The sequence below is a fragment of the Anolis carolinensis genome, chromosome 4 (assembly GCF_035594765.1).
Source record: "Anolis carolinensis isolate JA03-04 chromosome 4, rAnoCar3.1.pri, whole genome shotgun sequence".
Classification (NCBI taxonomy): Eukaryota; Metazoa; Chordata; class Lepidosauria; order Squamata; family Dactyloidae; genus Anolis; species Anolis carolinensis.
In genome coordinates, this window is record NC_085844.1 from 187,572,124 (window position 1) to 187,593,668 (window position 21,545).

Below are 21,545 nucleotides of genomic sequence, written 5' to 3' on the forward strand. Positions count from 1 at the left end.
AGCATCCGCAGATTCAGTCATCCACAGCATGACAAAATATCTACCGTACACATTACAGTAAGCAAACCTTGATTTCAGTATTTTATATAACAGTGACAATTTTACTGTATATAATGGGACTTGAGCATCCACAGATTTTGGTATCTATAGTGTGTGTGTCCTGAAGCCAAACCCCAGGGGCCATACCAAGGGGCCACCATATTGGCCTTTGGGAGAAAATGTTACTGAATAAAAACTCTTTATCTGTTTTTGTTCCTGAAGTACCCCTTTTCCCCAAAAATAAGACATCCCCTGAAAATAAGATCTAGTAGAGGTTTTGCTGAATTGCTAAATAAAAGGCCTCCCCCAAAAGTAAGACCTAGCAAAGTTTTTGTTTGGAAGCATATCCACCAAAACAGAATACCAGAGTATGCAGGATTGGTAAATGTTCATACTATAGATTGTCGTACATGGAGGTAAATTCTTGATAGGATTCAGTTTGTCTGATTATGCTGGTTTGTGATGACAACTACTGTACAGTATATAATAAATGTTCATTTTTTGTTCAACAATAAATGTGAATTCTTTTTCATGGAAAAATAAGATATCTCCTGAAAATAAGACCTAGTGCATCTTTGGGAGCAAAAATTAATATAAGACACTATCTTATTTTCGGAGAAACACAGTAGAGAATGTGGCCAGGGTAGCATGTTATTATCATTTGAAGAGAAATAGACATGGTTCCGTGGTTTGAGAGTTAGATTACAGTTCTGGAGACCAGGGTCCAAATGCTTGGCCATAAAACCCACTGGGTGACCTTGGGCAAGTCATACTATCTCAGCCTCAGTAGAAGACAATGGCATGCTTTTTCAAGAGAGCCCTGTAATAGGTTTGCCTTACAATGCCATCTGTTGGAAATGGCTTGAAGGCAGAGAACAACAGTGATCAACTAAGATATGACTGAGTGTAACTTGAATTCACATACAGCAAAGACCTCAAGGCTAATAATCTTTTATGTCTTGGACATTTAAATTCAAGTTCAAAAACCCAGGTTAATGAACGCCAACCTTCCCTAAATATTTTGAACTACAACTGCCCATAATCCTTTGTTGTTGTTCAATTTATTAGGGGCTGATTGGACCTTAGGTTGAGGACTAATAATATTTCAAAACTTATTTAAGCAATGTTTGAAAAATGAATTTTAAAAAGTAATAAGTTAAACATTCAAGATCACTGCTCATTATTTATTATATTATACTTAATATAGTAATATAGCAGTACTGTAACTTGCTTTTTCATCAGCTGAGTATAAAACAGTTGATATCCTTTTAAATAAGTGGCACTTATTTCTCATGCCAGTAGGGTAATGCTCAAAATCCTGCCAGGCAAACTCCAGCAATACATGGAGCGAGAGCTGCCAGATGTACAAGCTGGGTTCAGAAAAGGCAGAGGAACGAGAGACCAAACTGCCAATATCCACTGGATAATGGAGGAAGCCAGGGAGTTTCAGAAAAACATCTATTTCTGTTTTATTGACTATTCTAAAGCCTTTGACTGTGTGGATCATAATAAATTGTGGCAAGTTCTTGGTGGTATGGGAATATCAAGTCACCTTGTCTGTCTCCTGAGGAATCTATATAATGACCAAGTAGCAACAGTAAGAACAGACCGCGGAACAACAGACTGGTTCAAGATTGGGAAAGGAGTACGGCAGGGCTGTATACTTTCACCCTCCCTATTCAACTTGTATGCAGAACACATCATGCGATGTGCAGGGCTTGATGAATCCAAGGCTGGAGTTAAAATTGCTGGAAGAAACATTAACAACCTTAGATATGCAGATGATACCACTCTGATGGCTGAAAGCGAGGAAGAGCTGAGGAGCCTTATCACCAAGGTGAAAGAAGAAAATGCAAAGCTGGGTTGCAGTTAAATATCAAAAAACCCAAGATGATGGCAACCAGACTGATTGATAACTGGCAAATAGAGGGAGAAAACATGGAGGCAGTGACAGACTTTGTATTTCTAGGTGTGAAGATTACTGCAGACGCAGACTACAGTCAGGAAATCAGAAGATGTTTACTTCTTGGGAGGAGAGCAATAACCAATCTCAATAAAGTAGTGAAGAGCAGAGACATCACACTGACAACAAAGGTCCACATAGTTAAATCAATGGTATTCCTCGTAGTAACCTATGGATGTGAGAGCTGGACCATAAGGATTGCTGAAGGAAGAGAGGTGCCTTTGAACTGTGGTGTTGGAGAAAAATTCTGAGAGTGCCTTGTACTGCAAGAAGATTCAGCAAGTCCATATTCCAGGAAATAAAGCCCAACTGCTCACTGGAGGGAAGGACATTAGAGGCAAAGATGAAGTACTTTGGCCACATAATGAGAAGACAGGAAAGCTTGAAAAAGACAATGATGCTGGGGAAAATGGAAGGAAAAAGGAAGAGGGGCCGACCAAGGGCAAGATGGATGCATGGTAGCCTTGAAGTGACTGACTCCACCTTGAAGAAGCTGGGGATGTCCACAGCCGACAGAGAGCAATGGCGTAGGCTGGTCCATGAGGTCACAAAGAGTCGGAAGAGACTGAACGAACAAATAACATCCTTTAAAAAACATGAATGTTACAACCTGCTGGCCTCTGGTCCAAGCAGCATTTTCCTTTAGTTCAACTCATGGCCATTGCAACCTTCCCAATAAAGTACAAGATAGTCTTTGAATCATATGATAGTTGTCCTCCATCATTTAGTGAGGCCATTTCCTTGTTATTGTAAGAATGAGGTAAAAGGTAATTGTACTTCAAAAGATGTAACACTGTCCCTCATTAAGTTAGGACTGCAGTGTGACTGAGTTGTAGGAAAAGGGAAGCAATTACAAGTAATGATAGGTAGCTAACTACTTTAAAGTTCTGTACGTAGGTAGCTCTGTGAGAGCAGGCAAGTATTACCGACATTGAGTATATTCTTTCTGTTTTATAAATAAGAACGATAGAGTAAACAATTTTCATATGGCCATCTAATGTGCTTATACTCCAGCAATCAATTCACAAGATCAGTGTGTTTGGTCCACACATGTTCAATATACACAAACAGAAAGTGCAGGTATGAAGTGACACAGCTGGCCTAAAGTGCTAAGAAAGAGTGGCCGATGTCAGCAGTGTAAGAATGTCCTCCTTCAGGCTAAGATCTTACTTCAGTGACTAATTCCCTTCCTAGTTCACTTTGCCAGCACAAGGTCCTTCTTCCAATGGCTCCCCAAATGTGTATCTGACCCCCCACCCATTTTTTGACTACCTATTCTTCCTGACAAATTAAATGAATTACAAATTCCAACAGGTAATGTGATTTCTCTGTTGTACCAAACTATTGGTTTTCAGGGTTGTTGTATGTCTTTCGGGCTGTGTGGCCATGTTCCAGAAGCATTCTCTCCTGACGTTTCGCCCACATCTATGGCAGGCATCCTCAGAGGTTGTGAGGTGCCTGCCATAGATGTGGGCGAAACGTCAGGAGAGAATGCTTCTGGAACATGGCCACACAGCCCGAAAGACATACAACAACCCTGTGATCCCGGCCATGAAAGCCTTCGACAACATATTGGTTTTCCCTTTTCATATCTTGATTTCTCTCTTTACCTGTCTTCACTACAACAGTACACCTCCATTTTTTGGAAATGATAGCAGACATATCCTCAGATAATGGAAAGGAAGGGCAATTATTTTCTTGCCAGTGGGGTCTAGTGTAATGCTGAAGGCTGTGAATCCCCTCTTTGTAGTACAGTAGTCTCACTTATCCAACATAAACGGGCCGGCAGAACGTTGGATAAGCGAATATGTTGGATAATAAGGAGAGATTAAGGAGAAGCCTATTAAACATCAAATTAGGTTATGATTTTACAAATTAAGCACCAAAACATCATGTTATACAACAAATTTGACAGAAAAAGTAGTTCAATAGGCAGTAATACTAAGTAGTAATTACTGTATTTACTAATTTAGCACCAAAAGATCATGATGTATTGAAAACATTGACTACAAAAATGCGTTGGATAATCCAGAAGGTTGGATAAGCGAATGTTGGATAAGTGAGACTCTACAGTATTTCATAGTACTATTCCTCACTCAAGTGAATCCAGTATTCTTAGCTTTTCTCTTGATTGATCGCAAGTATGCAGCTGTTTAAAATAGATAGACTCCTCTTTCTGTTTGTCATTTCTGATTTAAAGATTATGTTTTAACAGAAAACAAGACTGCACTGACATTGTGTTTGTAGTGATTTTAGCTAAAAGCAAACAGAGCATCCTCCAGGATGCAGAAGCAATGTGGACACACAGCAAAATGCCAACATATTTCTTGTGTCACATTATGAACAGTTTCAGATAGAAGTCTGGTCTGCTTCCTTAAAACACCTATATTAGGAGAAAGGCAGGATGATGATGATGATGACAACGACAACGACGACGATAATAATAATAATATAATCCAAGTCATAATACTTAGTGTGGCTAAAAGATCCAGTCAAAGTTACCATTCTGCAGTTAGCTCATTAATTATAACTGCAACTGCTTCAGGCAAATCCTAAATTTCAATGTGAACTGGGTTGATTTGGATCAGGTCCAAGGTAGGTTGGATCAGCCTGCTTTTAATCTACAGTGCTGCTAGTGTTTCCCCACTCCTGAAAGGAAATGGCATTGTAAAGTGATGGAGATCTGGACTCTGCAGAGAGATACCTCCAACTTCCAGCACCAATTTCCACTCACAGCCAAGAAGTGCAGGGAGTAAAAAAGTGAGATCACTGAGTTGTGTACACACACAGACACAGACACAGACACAGACACACGTCTTCTGTGGGTCTGTGCCCCCCCCCCCCCATTTAACTAATAGCAGTACATCATCTCCGCTTGCCTGCCTTGCAGAGCAATATTTTACTTTTGACAATGGATTCTGGTCTTCAGCTGTGTTCTTTAGTACATCTGTATGTACTAGGGATAGGATTTTCAGATTTCCAAATCTTTATACAGATTTAGGATATGGGTTGCATAAAATTGGGTCTAAATTAGATTTTGATTGATATGAACTGTGCATCGAACTGAATCAGTAGGCCTTTGTGCAACCCTGCCACAAACATTCTTTAATGTAGGAGTAATTTTTCTAGAAATTGTGTCCTTCTGTAGGGTATTTGTGAAATGGTTTTGCAGCTGTGAGGTGCTTGGCTCTGATTTCCACTCAGAATAAAGTCAGCTTCTTTTGCAAGTGGGAGTCTCTGAAGGAAGTGTGTCTGTGTGCACATCCAGGCACTCATGGGATAAGAAAAACTTTTCACCTTGAAGCACCATTTTATCATGGTGGAGCTAGACCATTAGGGAGTGTTTCATTAAAGTATCCGTCTGAAGATAATCCCCAACCACTTAGTAATTATCAACAAAGGATTTAAATCATATCCGTTTTTATTACAAGAGGAACTAGTGATAAACTAGTGATATAGAATTTATAAGCATGTCCCATCTGATGTGAGAGGTTAAGCAGGGTCAGCTCTGATTAGAATGTGTATGGGAGATGAGTATCAGGTGGCATAGGCTATATTTTTGAGGAAGGAACTAGCAAAATTGCCTCTGAGTATTCCTTGTTTAAGATAACCCTTTGAACTTCATGGGGTCATCATAAATCAATAGGCAATGTGAAGGCACATACACACACACTTTACAGAGAGAGACACAAATTGCTAATTCTAGATAGAATTCTTCTTTTTAAGATACATATTTACTGCAGGCATTTTATAATAAAATTTTAGATTTCAGAAAGCAATGTGTGCTTTCCTTTACCAAATGACATTCATATCAGAATTGTGATTGTGGAGAGCTGTAAAAACTGGAACTTAAACCTTGCCTAGATGGCTAGGAGAATGCATGATACCTTGAACATTGGTAAATGGGCTGGGCCATCAGGTCTGCAAATGATTTTGAGAGAATAGAAATATCTTTGATGGACTCTTTGTTATTATCTTTGAAGATGGGGCAATCAACCAGGACTATGTGTCTGTGAACATACCCAGGTGGATTATCTGTTTGGATATGTATAGATTACTTTTCTTACAACTGATAGAATAATAGAATCATACAGTTGGAAGAGACCTCATGGGCCATCCAGTCCAACCCCCTGTCAAGAAGCAGGAAATCACATTCAAAGCACTCCCAACAGATGGCCATCCAGCCTCTGCTTAAAATCCTTCAAAGAATGAGCCTCCACCAAACTCCAGACATGATCATACTCATGTTTTTTTTTCCAGGCATTGAAATGTGGTCTCAAGCTCTGCAAATGCCTAGAAAGACTGGAGATCTCAGAAGCAGATCATCCAAATAAGGGAAGATATGAATGTCCTGCTATCTCAGGTAAGCCATGAGAGAAATCATAAGCTTCATAAACACACTGGGTGCTGGGGCTAAACCAAAGGGCAAGATTCTGAAGTGGTAATGGCTGCAAAAGGTGAGAGATGGCTTGATGAATGAGTTTTTGTCCAGTGATTCTGAGGCCAGAAATTGAAGGAAGTACTGGTATCATTAATTCTATGGCATGTGCCTTTTGTATAGTCCTCAAGAGCCACAAATTGTTTGTGAAAGTTGTCAGTTGAAAGGAATTCTGGTAACCAACCCCCTATTATCTGGTGTTGTGTGTCACAGTTAGGCTTTATTTCAATCTCTTTTCCTTATCTTTTTATAATTTAGATACTTCTATGTGTTTGCTACAACAATTTTTCAATGCATTATAATTTAACCTGGAAAATCAAAATTGCTCATGCGTGTTAGTTATGATGTGATGTTGAAGGGCAAGAACTGAAGCATGTAGAAAGTAAAGAGGTAGTTGATGCTTTATTTAGTTTTTAGGGAGGATCCCCACTTGGACTTGAAAAACGCCTGAATGTATATTTATATGTATAATTATTTAGGTTTTTAATGTAAGCTCTTAATTTTAATGTAATTTTTAATTTAAACGGATTTTTAAACGTGATGTAAACTCTTTTGATGTATATGCTCATATTGTAAGCTGTCCTGAGTCCTCTGATGGGTACGTAAAGGGTGGGGTAGAAATGATGTAATAAATAATTAAATTATTTTATGTATATAATTTGGGGTATCATGTGAAAGGTGAAAACCTCAAGAGTAAGGGCATATCCAACAATGTAGAAGAATTAAGGTGGGATGTAGGAGTGGATGCATGGGAGGGAGAAAATCAAATTACAGGTCGTATCCTGACTTACAAACATCTGACTTACAAATGACTCATAGTTAAGAATGGGGTGAGACAACAGGAAGTGAGAGAAATCTACCCCTCGGAGGGGAAATTCACTCTTGGAAAGAGTTATCATGGGGAGAAGATGTCTCTACTGAAGGTTTCTTTCTTTCTTTTTAAATCAATTTTTATTGAATTCAGCATTTACCAAAATTGTGACACACTTAAATGAAAAGATAGAAAAAGAATTGAGAATAAGAAAAACAATATCTAGCAAAGAAAATACAGAAAAAAATAAAATATTGAAAAAAGAAAAAGGTAATAAAGATGCATACAAATGACTTCCATCTATTGTATGGTGTTTTACGTAAAGTTCAATCAATCATCATTACTTCTTCTGTCTTTTCTGTCTCAGGCGTCGCCTCTCCTTCGTTTCTCAGTCCGGAACAGTTATTTTAGATTGTCCAATTACCATTATATCTTCAAATTAATATTTTATTTTTCTCATTTTAAAATAGTTTTTAATTAGTTCCCAGTCCGTTTGTTTTCCTAGTCTGCCTTGATTATTAGATAACAAATGTGAAAGCATAATCTCTAAAATCTTATTAATCCAAGAATCTACCTCTGGCACTTTTTCTCTCCAATATTTAGCATAAATCATCCTTGCAGCCATCGCCATATAATTAAACAATATTTCCTTATTTTTTTTCTTTTTCTATATCTAGCATTCCTAGTAAGAAAGACTTGGGGGTCTAGTTTGATTTTAATCTGTAGCATCTTTTTGTACTTTTTGATGTATTTCTTTCCAAAATACCTTGGCTTTCCCACATGTCCATCAGCTGTGGAAGAAAGTACCTTCCTGTTCTCCACACTTTCAGCACTTATTTGAAATGTTTTTTTTAATAGTTTGATAATTTTTGTGGAGTACCACCTATAAAACATTTTACTCCAATTTTCTTTTAAATCAGCTGCATAAGTTAAGTTTTAGTCTATAATTCCATGCTTTTTCCCACTCCTCTATTTTTATTGGCTTCCCTGTTTTCTGCCCATTTGACTATGCAGTCTTTTATTAATTCTGTCTCCATCAACCACTCTAGTAATTTTTTGTATATTTTTGTTATGATTTTTTTTCCAATTGCATTACTTTATCCCAAAACGATTGTCTTCAAAACCAACCTTTTTATCTTTGTTAAAGTGTTCCTTAAATTGCATATATTGGAACCACCCGATGTTCCTAAATTTTTGACTTATTTCTTCTTGTTTTTTAGTATGTAGACCCCATTTTCTTTTATTAAAATATATTTATATTTTGGTCATTTTTCACCTCCTATTTCTCTTCTTTGACAGGCCTCCAAGGGGGAAATCCATCCACTGAAGCCTTCTCACCAATCCTTTTTTCCACAAGGCAAATTTTTCAAACTCACAGGAACGGATAGAAAGTGGGGTGAAATCTTCTGAACAGGAGCACAGGCAGCAAAACAAACATGACAGGGATGTTAATCCTTTTCTATGCTATCCAAAGCTATATATGGTATATATTGGCTAGAGTTACACTTTAAAAATTCAACTTAAGAACAAACCTACAGAACCTATCTTGTTCGTAACTTGGGGATTGTCTGTAATAATAAGTGAATTGATAAAGAAAGGGATTGAAATAGAATCTAGATGAAAAACATACATTCTGTGTATATGCTTGAGTGACAAGTGGAGTGCCGCAGGGCTCCGTCCTGGGTCTGGTTCTGTTCAACATCTTTATTAACGACTTAGACGAAGGGTTAGAAGGCACAATCATTAAGTTTGCAGACGACACCAAACTGGGAGGGATAGCTAACACAACAGAAGACAGGAGCAGAATTCAAAACGATCTTGACAGACTAGAGAGATGGGCCGAAACTAACAAAATGAAGTTCAACAGGGACAAATGCAAGATACTTCACTTCGGTAGAAAAAATGGAAATCAAAGATACAGAATGGGGGACGCCTGGCTTGACAGCAGTGTGTGCGAAAAAGACCTTGGAGTCCTCGTGGACAACAAGTTAAACATGAGCCAACAATGTGATGCGGCAGCTAAAAAAGCCAACGGGATTCTGGCCTGCATCAATAGGGGAATAGCGTCTAGATCCAGGGAAGTCATGCTCCCCCTCTATTCTGCCTTGGTCAGACCACACCTGGAATACTGTGTCCAATTTTGGGCACCGCAGTTGAAGGGAGATGTTGACAAGCTGAAAAGCGTCCAGAGGAGGGCGACTAAAATGATTAAGGGTCTGGAGAACAAGCCCTATGAGGAGCGGCTTAAAGAGCTGGGCATGTTTAGCCTGCAGAAGAGAAAGCTGAGAGGAGACATGATAGCCATGTACAAATATGTGAGGGGAAGTCATAGGGAGGAGGGAACAAGCTTGTTTTCTGCTGCCCTGCAGACTAGGACACGGAACAATGGCTTCAAACTACAGGAAAGGAGATTCAGGAAGAACTTCCTCACTGTGAGAGCTGTTCGACAGTGGAACTCTCTCCCCCGGGCTGTGGTGGAGGCTCCTTCTTTGGAGGCTTTTAAGCAGAGGCTGGATGGCCATCTGTCGGGGGTGCTTTGAATGCGATTTCCTGCTTCTTAGCGGGGGGTTGGACTGGATGGCCTATGAGGTCTCTTCCAACTCTACTATTCTATGATTCTATGATTGTATGATTCTATCTGTAAGTAACTACAAAACTGCTCAGCAGAGAGCAATGAGCCAGTGATACAGTATCACTGATATGGCCAGAGGAAGACTGAATATTATTTTCCTGGCAATTCCAAAAAGCTCTGTCTCTATTAAGTAGTATCTCTCTAGGCCAGCTTACGACAGACCTAAGAATGAAAGTATGATAGGATTTCAAGCCTTCCTGGCTTGTCTGTTTGAGTCAGTGCTACGTGTAAAGGTCCTTTTGCAAATTGAGTTTTGCTTTGAGTTGATGAACTATGCCACATAACAAAGACAAACACGTATTCAAAAGATCAGCTCCCTTCTCTGGAACTCTGCATGACCTTCCAATTTCTTAGCTTGCCTGGAGACTTGCAACACATTAGCATTGGATAGACAACCCAGTCTGAATTCTTTATTATTTCCTTTCAGCTTCTATTTCTATCCAGAATTAGTAAGGCTTTACAAACAATAACAATATAATCATCTGTAGGCTGGCATAGGAGTCCTTGACAAGAGAGAAGTTAAGTTGTGGTTTGGAGCTCCTTCTGCAGAGGTCACTGTGATTTTACACTACTGCGTGCGTCTAGTTCCAGCATGGGAAGTTTCCTACCCGACGTAGGCCGGACCGCAAGGGCTCTGTCCTGTCCTTCTATTAGTTCTCGGAGATATGCAATTTCCAAACGTTGCATTTCAATTATCCTCTCAGCTTCTTCCTCAGGATTCAAACGCAGGATGGCTGAACTCGACTGTAGATCAGGGGAGGAACCTGGAGGGAATAGAAAACCAAGTGCTTGAGCACAACAGAAAATATCTCTCAGAGAAATGGCAGGATAGTAAACAACCCAAGATAAAGGACAAAGGAAAATACAGATGTTCCACTATTCTTAGTAATGTGAGCATACCTGGTGCTAAGAATTTGCACTGCTGCTCAGTTGCTAAGGCTTGTATTGCAGTGGCAATGGGAGACCGTTACCAATCCCTGGAGCCTCTAGACCAGGCCTGCACAAACCTTCAGTCCTATGGCTGTTTGGGCCTCCAATTCCCAGAAACCCTAGCCAGCCCTTTCAGTGGTCAAGAATTCTGGGAGCTGAAGGCCAACACACCTGGAGGACCATAGGTTGTACGACTTATTAAACTTTTTTGTGGTTGTGATCTCTTTTTGTCAGGGAAATGTTTGCAATTCCAGATACATAGATCTATAGGTATATTAAATAACTTTCCTTCCTTTCTTCAACTTCTTCTCATATGCATCTCTTCCCTGCTTTTCCCATTCTCCCACTTCCTCCCAAATGGGTCTCTTTTTCCTTTTCTCAAACAGCCCCCCTTTCTTCCTTCTAATTCTCTTTCTCCCAAATACATATTGCCTTCCTTTTCTAAAACCAACACATGACAAGCTGCCTTGCCTCATCACTTTTCCTTACCTCAGCAGCTTTGTCTTCCTACACTGTGTGGCAGATGGCTGGGGGGCATGGATGGACAAGTCAATCAAACTCTTCCCCAGAAGAAAGACTGGAGAATGAGCCACTGCCCTACGCAGGTTGCAGGCAGCTACTGCTGTGCCTCCTCCATTTTATGGCCATTTTTTCATGACCCCAACCATTCACTTGGGGTCACAACCCCACAACCCCAAGTTTAAGTAGTTCTGCTCTAGACCCTGCACTGCTCTCTTTCTTTGCCATTGCCAACTGATAATCTGTCATCTCCAGGTGAGAATACATTGAGAAGACCAAAAAGAAACAGGAACACTCACATGCTTATCATCTTTTTGACAATTGTGGACTTAGACAATGGAAACAGTAGTGAAGAGGATGTATTTCCACTGAAATAATAGCCCTTTGCAAATTATCATGCCAACCTCTAAATCTTGAGATGTAGACAATTATATCCATACTTACTCATGTTGGCCTGGGCAGGGCTTTACTATTCTGCTAAGCAACTAACCAACCACATCCCTCATTTTGGATCAGGGAAGAATAAAGTGTGTGAGTCAAATCCTTCAGGTATTGACTAGTCACAATCCTACTTGTTTTAGTTTCCGAGATGGCAGGGTTTGGGGAGGGAAAAGGACTCTTGTCCTGAAGGCCATAAAGGTGAATGGACCAAGTTTGGCCCATGAGTTGGAGATATTTCATCCCTGATATATATGATTCAAGCACAAAACATTTTGAAATGAGGGCCATGTATTTATATTTACTTTTTTTTTAAAATAAATTTTTATTTTTTAAAACACAAAAAATACATACCGTAGACATACAAAACATTTACAATTCCCACCACCAACACGAGGATTGTTTTCTTTTTACATATTCGTTTCTTTATGAGACAATTTTTATATCTTTATCTTTATCCATTTCCAACCTATCTATATATATAAAAGAGTGATGGCATCACGGCAATTCACAAAACAACAAAAGTACAGGCCCCCCAACCTCAAAATTTGACAACACAACCCATCACCCACGCCTCCAGGTTGATACAACAAAAAGAAAAGAAAAATAAAGTCCTAATTAGAGGGAGAGCAATAATTTTTTTTATCCAATTGCTGCCAGTTTAGAGGGCTAATCTCTGCCCACTTGGTTGCCTAGCAACCAAGGGACAGCCAGGTTTCAGTTATGGGACAGGCAGATTTAGGCCTTACTTAGACTTCTTCCACAGATTATCTAATTTGCACTGGATTATATGGCAGTGTAGACCCAAGGCCCTTCCACACAGCCATATAACCCATTTATAATCTTATATTATCTGCTTTGCACTGGATTATCTTGACTCCACACTACCATACAATCCACTTCAGTGTGCATTTTATACAGCTGTGAAGAAGGAGCCTCATATAATCCAGTTCTAAGCAGATAATATAAGATTGGAAATATACAGTAGAGTCTCACTTATCCAACGTAAACAGGCCGGCAGGATATGTTGGATAATAAGAAGGGATTCAGGAAAAGCCAATTAAACATCGAATTAGGTAATCGTTATACAAATTAAGCACCAAAACATCATATTATATAACAAATTTGACAGAAAAAGTAGTTCCATGCGCAGTAATGCTATGTAGTATTTACAGTAGAGTCTCACTTATCCAACACTCGCTTATCCAACATTCTGGATTATCCAACACATTTTTGTAGTCAATGCTTTCAATATATCGTGATATTTTGGTGCTAAATTCATAAATACAGTAATTACTATATAGCATTACTGTGTACTGAACTACTTTTTCTGACAAATTTGTTGTCTAAGATGATGTTTTGGTGCTTAATTTGTAAAATCATAACTTAATTTGATGTTTAATAGGGTTATCCTTAATTCCTCATTATCGAACATATTCGCTTATCCAACGTTCTGCCAGCCCGTTTATGTTGGATAAGTGAGACTCTACTGTACTGTATTTACAAATTTACCACTAAAATATCACAATGAATTTAAAACACTGACTACAAAAACATTGATTATGAAAAGGCAGACTGCGTTGGATAATCCAGAACACTGTTAGCCCCAGCTTCTGCCAACCCAGAAGTTCAAAAACATGCAAATGTGAGTGCATCAATAGGTACTGCTCCGGCGGGAAGGTAACGCCGCTCCATGCAGTCATCCCACATGACTTTGGAGGAGTCTACGGACAACGCCGGCTCTTCGGCTTAGAAATGGAGATGAGCACCAGCCTCCAGAGTAAGACACGACTGGACTTAACGTCAGGGGAAAACCTTGACCCTTTACCTTAACTACCACCAATTCCTCAATACTTTATTTCCCAGACCACCAGACTTCGCCACAGCAACGCGTGGCCGGGCACAGCTAGTATACTATATAACATTTGTATCTTATTTCTTATGGCTTGATCTCCAGATTGATTCATGATATAGTTCTTTACCATTATCCATCTTTCTTCCATTTCTCTTGTTCTATTTTCATTAGTTTTTACAACATTTAGTTTCACATTCATAATTTCAAATTCCATTTGCTCCACCATATATTGGTACCATTTATTTACTGTCCATTTTGATTTATCTTTCCACCCTAAAACTATTACTGCTTGTGCACATTCAATTATTGCTTCTTTTATTTCCCTTTTATTTCCCATTTCCTCTCTTTTCCCTAATACAGCTATTTCCTTTGTTATGACCCACTCATTTCCTAGTATTTGATTTGACTCATTTTGTATAGTCTGCCAAAAATATTGTACATATTCACATTCCCACATCATGTGCATAAACCGCCCTTTCTGATGACATCCATGCCAGCACTGACTACTCCCCTTTTTATAGTAGTATGCTAATTGGCAGGGTGTACGATACCATTTGTGCAATATTTTCCTCCTCATTTCTCGTACTCTGGTATTCCTTTTCATCCCTATTGTCTCTACCACATTTCTCATCTCTTGTTCTGTGATTTGCAGCTCCGTTTCCCACATACTTTTCAGATCCCATATTATACATCCATCAGCCTCTATGAGCATTGTATATATTTTGCTGGCCTGTGCCTTCTTTCCTTCCCCCTTTTCTCTTATTATCTTTTCAAAGGCGTTATCTTCTCTCTTAACCATATTAATATTTTCTTTTATTTTGCAATATGCACAGATTGCTCTTATCTGTAACCAATTTCCTTCTCCAAGCCATTGTTTAATTTTATTTTCTCTTACCGTTCCCTCTCTGTCATATAGTTGTTCTAGTCTCTCTATTCCTTTTTCCTTCAATGTTTGAATATTTCTATTCATATTTGATTCCTTATCCTTATTGATTATCCATACTGTTGACATTTTAGATTTTAAGCTACTTATTCTCCCTTGCCATTTCTTCCACACTTGCATTGTTCCTTTCATTGGTCCTATTAATTTATCTATATTTCTCTTATTCCATTTTCTAAAGATTATTTCTTCACAATTAACTCCATTCATTTCCTTTTCAAATCTCACCCATTTTTTATTTGTCACTTGTAATTCTATCACTCTTTCAATTTGGAAGGCATCACTATATAGCTCTAGGCATGGACAGCCCCATCCCCCTTTCATTTCTTTTGCAATTATCAATTTTTTCCTTACTCTTGGTCTTTTCCCTCCTTCAACCCAATAATTTAGTTTCCTATCCCATTCCTTTAATTTTGCCATGGGAGATGTATTTATATTTACAGTCTGTTCTATCTGCACAAAGTTTTATAAGCATCATCATTGAAAAAACATTTTCACTGTGTAATTCTGAGGAAGGAATCATAAGCTCTTTCAAATGTTGCTGGACTACAACTCTTAGTATTCCTCACCATCGACTATACTAGCTAAGGCTGCTGGGAGCTGTGATGCAGTAACTTATGGTGGCCATGCGTTTCCTACACTTAAAAACCTGAATCTGATTTACACATTGATCAGCATGGGATTTGTCACTATATTTTGATATAACACAAAAGAGAGCAAAAAGAATGAGATGAAAATATATTGCAGGAAAGAGGGAGTCGAATAACAACAACATTAGGCACCTGTGGATACAGCTGATTGCTTCTTGCGTTTTCTAAGAAGTCCTAGTGTAGATTGGAGTTCATGAACTTGAGTGCGGGTGATCTTCAGTTCTCTACGCAAATCGTTTATTTCTTTGATGAGACTCACATTTTCCTGTAAGAGCAAGATACAGCACAGCCAGAATTGGCATTGTTCTACGGTACCCATATCAAGTCCCAAAGCAATGGCTGGTTTGGTAGGTAAGACAGTGGCTCCATCTACACTGCCATATAAAGCAGTTTGAAACTTTATTTTATGGACAGTGTAAATAGGGCTAGTGTTAAAATGTAGGACAACAAGGTCAATGGCTAAACGAAGCAAAGATAGTGGGATATGAACGGATGGAGAATCAGCATGGTATAGTGGTTTGCATACTAGGCTAAGACACACAAAGGCCGGAGTCCAAATTCCCACTCAGTTCTGAATATTCACAATACTCTGTGACCTTGTGCAAGTAACACTCTCTGAGCCCAGAAGAAAGCAAAGGCACCCCCTCCTGAACAAATCTTGCCAAGAAACCCTGTGATAGATTCTTCTTGAAGCTGTCATAAGTCAGAAATGAACTGAATCTTCTGGGCATTAAAATGTGTATAAAAGCATCACAAGGTGTGAAATGCAACATTCACCGCCCAACATGTTGGAAGAATGGACCCCCTTCTTTCCTGTGCCAGTACCTGCATGATGCGCACGTAATCTGAACGATGCATTTCATAATCCCTTATCACCTTCTTCTTCAGGGTGGCCAGATTGCGCTCAAGGTGCTCTCGCTGCCGTGTATACTCCTGGTGCAAGTCTGTGTCCACCCCCACAATTTCCACCTAGAGAAACAAAGGAAATGAGCTCAAAGAATAAACAGTAGGCATCTGTTGCTCAGATGGAAGAACTCTCACTTACCATATCCACCCGCTGCACATACTTCACATAGATATCCTTGATGCTCTCCTTCAATTTTTTAGGCTCCTGGATCAGGCCCACACAGTTGTGAAGGTCTGTTTTAAAACGCTTGATAAGTGCTTCCATATCTCGCTCCTGCAGCCAGAGGAACATTAAAGCCTGTTTCACCAAAATGCATTGTGCATACCAACATGGAACCCACAGAAATAGCAACAGACTCAAAACTAAAGTATTCTCAACCTTTACTTTGATCACATTAATGCTAGTCAAATGCACATTTGTTCTTCACTTGATATTCTGCCATTCTATTACGTATTAGCTGGTAAGTAGCAGCTGAATTGTCTTCAGTGGAAAGTAGAGCCATGTATTTCAAGAAGTATAAAGCAAATGAAAGGCTAGTACTCTTGGTTCAAAGATGGGACACAAATAATTTATATTGATTTTTAAAAATGAAGATGTTTTAGGTTTAGTTGTGTTGCTAATACTCCTTTAGCACAATAATATATTGGGATATATACAATACTTAATAAAAGTGGCACATGTAGAACATGCAAATACACAAATGACTAACTAACAGTAACTCTGAAATGTTGAACAGCATCAGAGAACATTAGCCAAATGTCTAGAAAAAGTGGCCAATACAACATATGCAAATGTTTCACATTATCCAGAACTCTTGAGGCAACAAACAAATATCGACCATGTTTTATATCAACCATGGTGACAAATCAACATCTTTACCATTTTCATTACTTATGCTAGACTTACCTTCTGCATCTCTTTGTGCATCTCACGGTCTGTAGCTTTCAGCTTTAGCCGCAGTTCTGATATGTTTAGTTCTAGTTGTGTGTTCTGCTTGTGGAAGCGTCCCAGCTCTCCCTCCATCTATACAAAGAGAAAACTGTGAAGAAGACCCATGGCCCAGTCTAAACAAGACCCACAGCAAAAACTGTGTCATTGGTTCTCACCTCCTCGATCTGCTCCTTCATATTATTGATATCATTTTCACGTGGCTCTATTTGCTTTTTCAATTCCTTTATTTTGTAATCTAGGACAAATTTGAATTTCTCCAGTTCCTGATTTTTCTTCTTTAAATCATAAATTCGCTTCTCCTGAGAGAAATAAACAAGCAATGTAAGTGGTGCCTGTGCTGAAACTGTATAAGTCCCAGTTCCTTTTGTCAGGCTGCTTCACCCTCTGTTTTAGAGTAGTCACTTTTATGTTAGTTTTATGAGGGTGGAGTTTAAGAAAAACCCTTCCTGGTTTGTATCAGTAAGTTTGCCTGCCCCTTGTCTGGGGAAAGGGAGCCATTTTAGATTAGAGTTATTACCACCAGGGAATCTTGGATGCAAGACGTGTCTGCAGTTGGTCCCAGTGAGATCAAGGCTGCAACAAGCCATTTCAAATCAATTTAACCAATAAGTAGTTAACCAATAACGCCTTGGGCATTGGGCGCCCCAGAGGCCCCTATACCAGAGACAGCGAGCAAGGAAAACATCTATTTTTTTCTCAGTAATCATCTATGACCAGCAGCTTCAGGAACAATTAGTTACCTTCAAATTTTAATTATGGACTTTGTTGTGGGGAAATCAAGTTATTGCCTGGGTGGGAATAGACCCAAGACCAGTTAATAAATCATTACCATTTCATGAAAGCAATAGTATGGACATTGATTCTGTGGGGTTCCTTGCTCAAACAGGAAGGCAATCCAGCATCTCCCAAGCTGACAGAAAGTTAGGACACGTCAATGCTAAACATGTTTAAAGCAGCTTGGGTGTGACTGCACAGTGCCTAAAAATATCTTCAAGTAGGGACAACGGAGGCAGAAGTGATTTGCGTGAAAGCAATAGTATTGTGGAGGTATGAGAAACATGGTAAAAAAAGAAATAGAGAACTCCAAGCTCCAACCCTCTGACTGAATGGCAGACAGAAAATCCTGGTTGAGAAGGTTTGTTTTTTCCCACCAATCAGTGGTTTGGAAAGAAGAAACTTGAAAAAGAAGCATAGCCAAACCTCTCCAGGAACTTCACCTTGTCTTGGATTGTCTCATCTCTTTCCTGAATCTCTCTTTTCAGTCCCAGGATGTCCTTCTCTAAGGCCTTAATAACTCCTTGCAGCTTCTGTACCTCCAACTTCAGTCCTTCAATGTCACTGCAGCGTTCTTCAATCTCTTTCTGGAGACTGTTGAACTAGTGAGAAAAGGATATTTTATTTGCAGGCTGCAGCTAATTTACCACAATGTCACTCAGTAATAGCAACATATGATTACAGGCAAGAACCAATCAAAACAAACTTAATGTCTCCATTTCCTTATAGAAAGGTATAAGAGATCATACCAAAAATAAATTCTCACCAAGTAGTATTACTCATTATACACCAGATTTGTATCTGACAGACCATAGCTCTCAATATAAGCCTGTCTAGATCCTGAGATCCACAAGAGAGGCCCTTCTCTAGGTCTTGCCTTCTTCACCAGTATAGCTAATGACAACAAAGAGAGGACTTTCTCAATGGCTGCATCTACACTTTGGAAATTCCTCCCTAAGGAGGCTGGAATTGTCCCCTCCTTGCTCTCCTGTTGATACGCAAAAACATAGAATTGAAAAGGGGCTGTAAAAGCTATATTGTTTCAACTGTATTGTTTTTAAAAAAATGTAAAACATATGTTTTTAATACGTCATAGTTACAATCTTTTGAATATATAAACTGCCTTGAGGGGGGAAAAGGCGACAGGCTATGAATCAAACTGTTTATGATAATAATACGTATAATGTGAAAGATAAAACCCTGAGAAATCTTTGCTCTAGTATTTCAAAGCAACTCCATGTAGATACTTGTTCCAAGCGACTGTGCATTATATTTCCCACAAAAAATGAAAAAGTTGTATTAATAATACTTGGGATAACAAATCACTGTGATTCAATACATTCAAAGTATGCATGTGTGTATACACAGGCAACTTTATTATTTTATTTACTCTTGTATTATATAGTCAATTTACACATACAGTAATCTGAATTGTTACTTTGGCAGTAGACAAAGTGGCATTTGAATATTATTAAAATATATACAAAGAGCTGGTGGCCCAGTGTGTTAAAGCGCTGAGCTGCTGAACTTGTGGACCAAAAGGTCCCAGGTTCAAATCCCGGGAGCAGTATGAGCGCCCACTGTTAGCCCCAGCTCCTGCCAACCTAGCAGTTCGAAAACATGCAAATGTGAGTAGATCAATAGGTACCGCTCCGGCGGGAAGGTAATGGCACTCCATGCAGTCATGCCGGCCACATGACCTTGGAGATGTCTACGGACAACGCCGGCTCTTCGGCTTAGAAATGGAGATGAGCACCAACCCCCAGAGTCAGTCACGAATGGACTTAGTGTCAGGGGAAAACCTTTACCTTTACCTATACAAAGAGCATGAACCCCCCCAAAAGCTGAGCCTACCTTTTTCCTCATTATTCCCGTCTCCCCCTTTAGCCGCAGATTGGATTCTCTTTCCTCTCGAAGCCGCCTCTCATATTTTATTTTTATGTCCTGGATTTCTCGATCTTCATCTTCTTCAATTTGTTTCTTTGTTTCCTCAAATTCGCGAAGCTGTTGTCTTACATCATTTTGAGACTGAAAGTGATAAAGCAAGAGAGAAAAGTAAAAGGAGTTTTCATAAAACTTTTGTGGATTAAACAGCTATCAGAGTTTGTTGTGGCTGGGCTTATTTTGTGTGGCCCTTTAAGAGGAGGCTGAGTCCTGACAGGGTTTGGCTGGTAGAGATCCTGAAATAGCCCACATATTAATATGGATAACAATGTTATAGGGATGCTTAATTATATGCACTTCAGAATACAGGACTAAGATCAAATCATGCATCAATGCATTGATGTTGCCCCTGGTTTACCCCCATTTCTAGCTCATACCTCTTCCAGCAGTGTGGTTTTTTCAAGCAGCTTTGCCTCATAATATTCTGTTAGTTCCTCCATTGCCTGGCTCTTGCTCTCTTCCATTTCATGGAGCTGCTTCTCATATTCCTCCTGCATGCGTTGGGATTTCATTTGCAGTTCCTGATACTTCTCATATTCAAGCAACAGCTTCTGATTGTTGCCAGATTCTGATCAGAAGAATAAATTAAAAGACAACAGAAGAAAATAATGCATTATAGAATATTATTTTTAAGTCATACTTATTCACCAAACTACCAATAAGGGAACTATTTTAAATTCTCATATCTTCATGCTTGCCCTCGTGAAGACCACATTATTTCATTTAGCCAGAACATCTCTTGATTATGACTAGTTTTGGATTATGACATTTGTGTTATCTTTGGAGGTATGTCTACACAAGAGCTTTTTAATCAATAGTTCTAACTCTTTAGATACAATACCAGACATGTGGAATAATAAATGCTCCCCTACCCAGTTCCTAAAGGAAGGAATGCTGTAATGTAGAGCAATCCTACACAGATGTTATGATGATAAAGGTTGTGCCACTTTTGTAGTTTGTACAATAATCATACTACATAGACGGGCAAATCAGGAGTGTAAAGTAAAAGCTCTACATGGCCAAGAAGGAGTAGCCATTTCTTTCTTTGCAAAAATCAATTAATTTTACTGTGCTTTGTGTATTGATTTTTTTTGTTCAATTTGTGTGTATCTGTGTTCCTTTTTGTGTATTTGTTTTGTGTTTATCCCCATATTTTATTATGTGCATCAATTCTGGCCAGTTAATGTCAGTTAATGACAGATAAAGAGGTGAAAGGGAAGTCTATGACTGAATATTTACATGATTCTTTATATGCACCAAATTCAATTTATTCCAGGGCTATATAAAACTTATATATTGATGTCATCTTTCTTAGTTATTTTATCTTTTTAAGCTAAGTGTTTCATTTCTCCCTGCCTTCACTGGTAGGAAAATATGATTATAAGAAAATATGGGTTCATTTAAATTACTTTCAAATAAATGCTCAATGTGTCTATGTAGACTAAAGCAACACAATTACTCCTTTAGCATGGAAAGAAAAAAAAATTGTGATTTTTTCCAAAACATTGAAGATTTTGCGTCTTCTTTTATAATAAAAATAATAAATAAATAAATAATACGCCATAAATAATAAAGAATAATAATAAAGGGTATTATTATTATTAGTTCTTTTTTACATTATGAAAGGAAATGTTATTTAAGTTCCTTCTAACCTAGATCTTGCACCTCCCTTGCCTGTTTCTCTATTAGGTCTGCAAGTTGCTCTTGGTGCTGCACTTCCTGTTTTTCTTTCTCTGTTTTTAATACCTGAAATA

General features: G+C 38.7%; 1 protein-coding gene across 1 annotated transcript in view; it reads right to left on the reverse strand.

Annotated features, from left to right (window-relative positions):
• Window positions 1-10,271: 10,271 nt before the first annotated feature.
• The window catches only part of cfap57 (cilia and flagella associated protein 57), a 38,540-nt gene continuing 27,266 nt past the window's right edge, over window positions 10,272-21,545 (reverse strand). The window contains exons 13-22 of the mRNA XM_016993216.2: window positions 21,444-21,537; window positions 20,169-20,359; window positions 19,702-19,875; window positions 18,291-18,449; window positions 17,229-17,372; window positions 17,029-17,145; window positions 16,261-16,395; window positions 16,041-16,184; window positions 15,348-15,480; window positions 10,272-10,647 (exon numbers count right to left, since the gene is read on the reverse strand). Of these exons, the coding sequence (XP_016848705.2) occupies window positions 10,436-10,647; window positions 15,348-15,480; window positions 16,041-16,184; window positions 16,261-16,395; window positions 17,029-17,145; window positions 17,229-17,372; window positions 18,291-18,449; window positions 19,702-19,875; window positions 20,169-20,359; window positions 21,444-21,537 (1,503 nt within the window). The 3' untranslated portion in view covers window positions 10,272-10,435. The remainder of the gene's footprint in view (window positions 10,648-15,347; window positions 15,481-16,040; window positions 16,185-16,260; window positions 16,396-17,028; window positions 17,146-17,228; window positions 17,373-18,290; window positions 18,450-19,701; window positions 19,876-20,168; window positions 20,360-21,443; window positions 21,538-21,545) is intronic.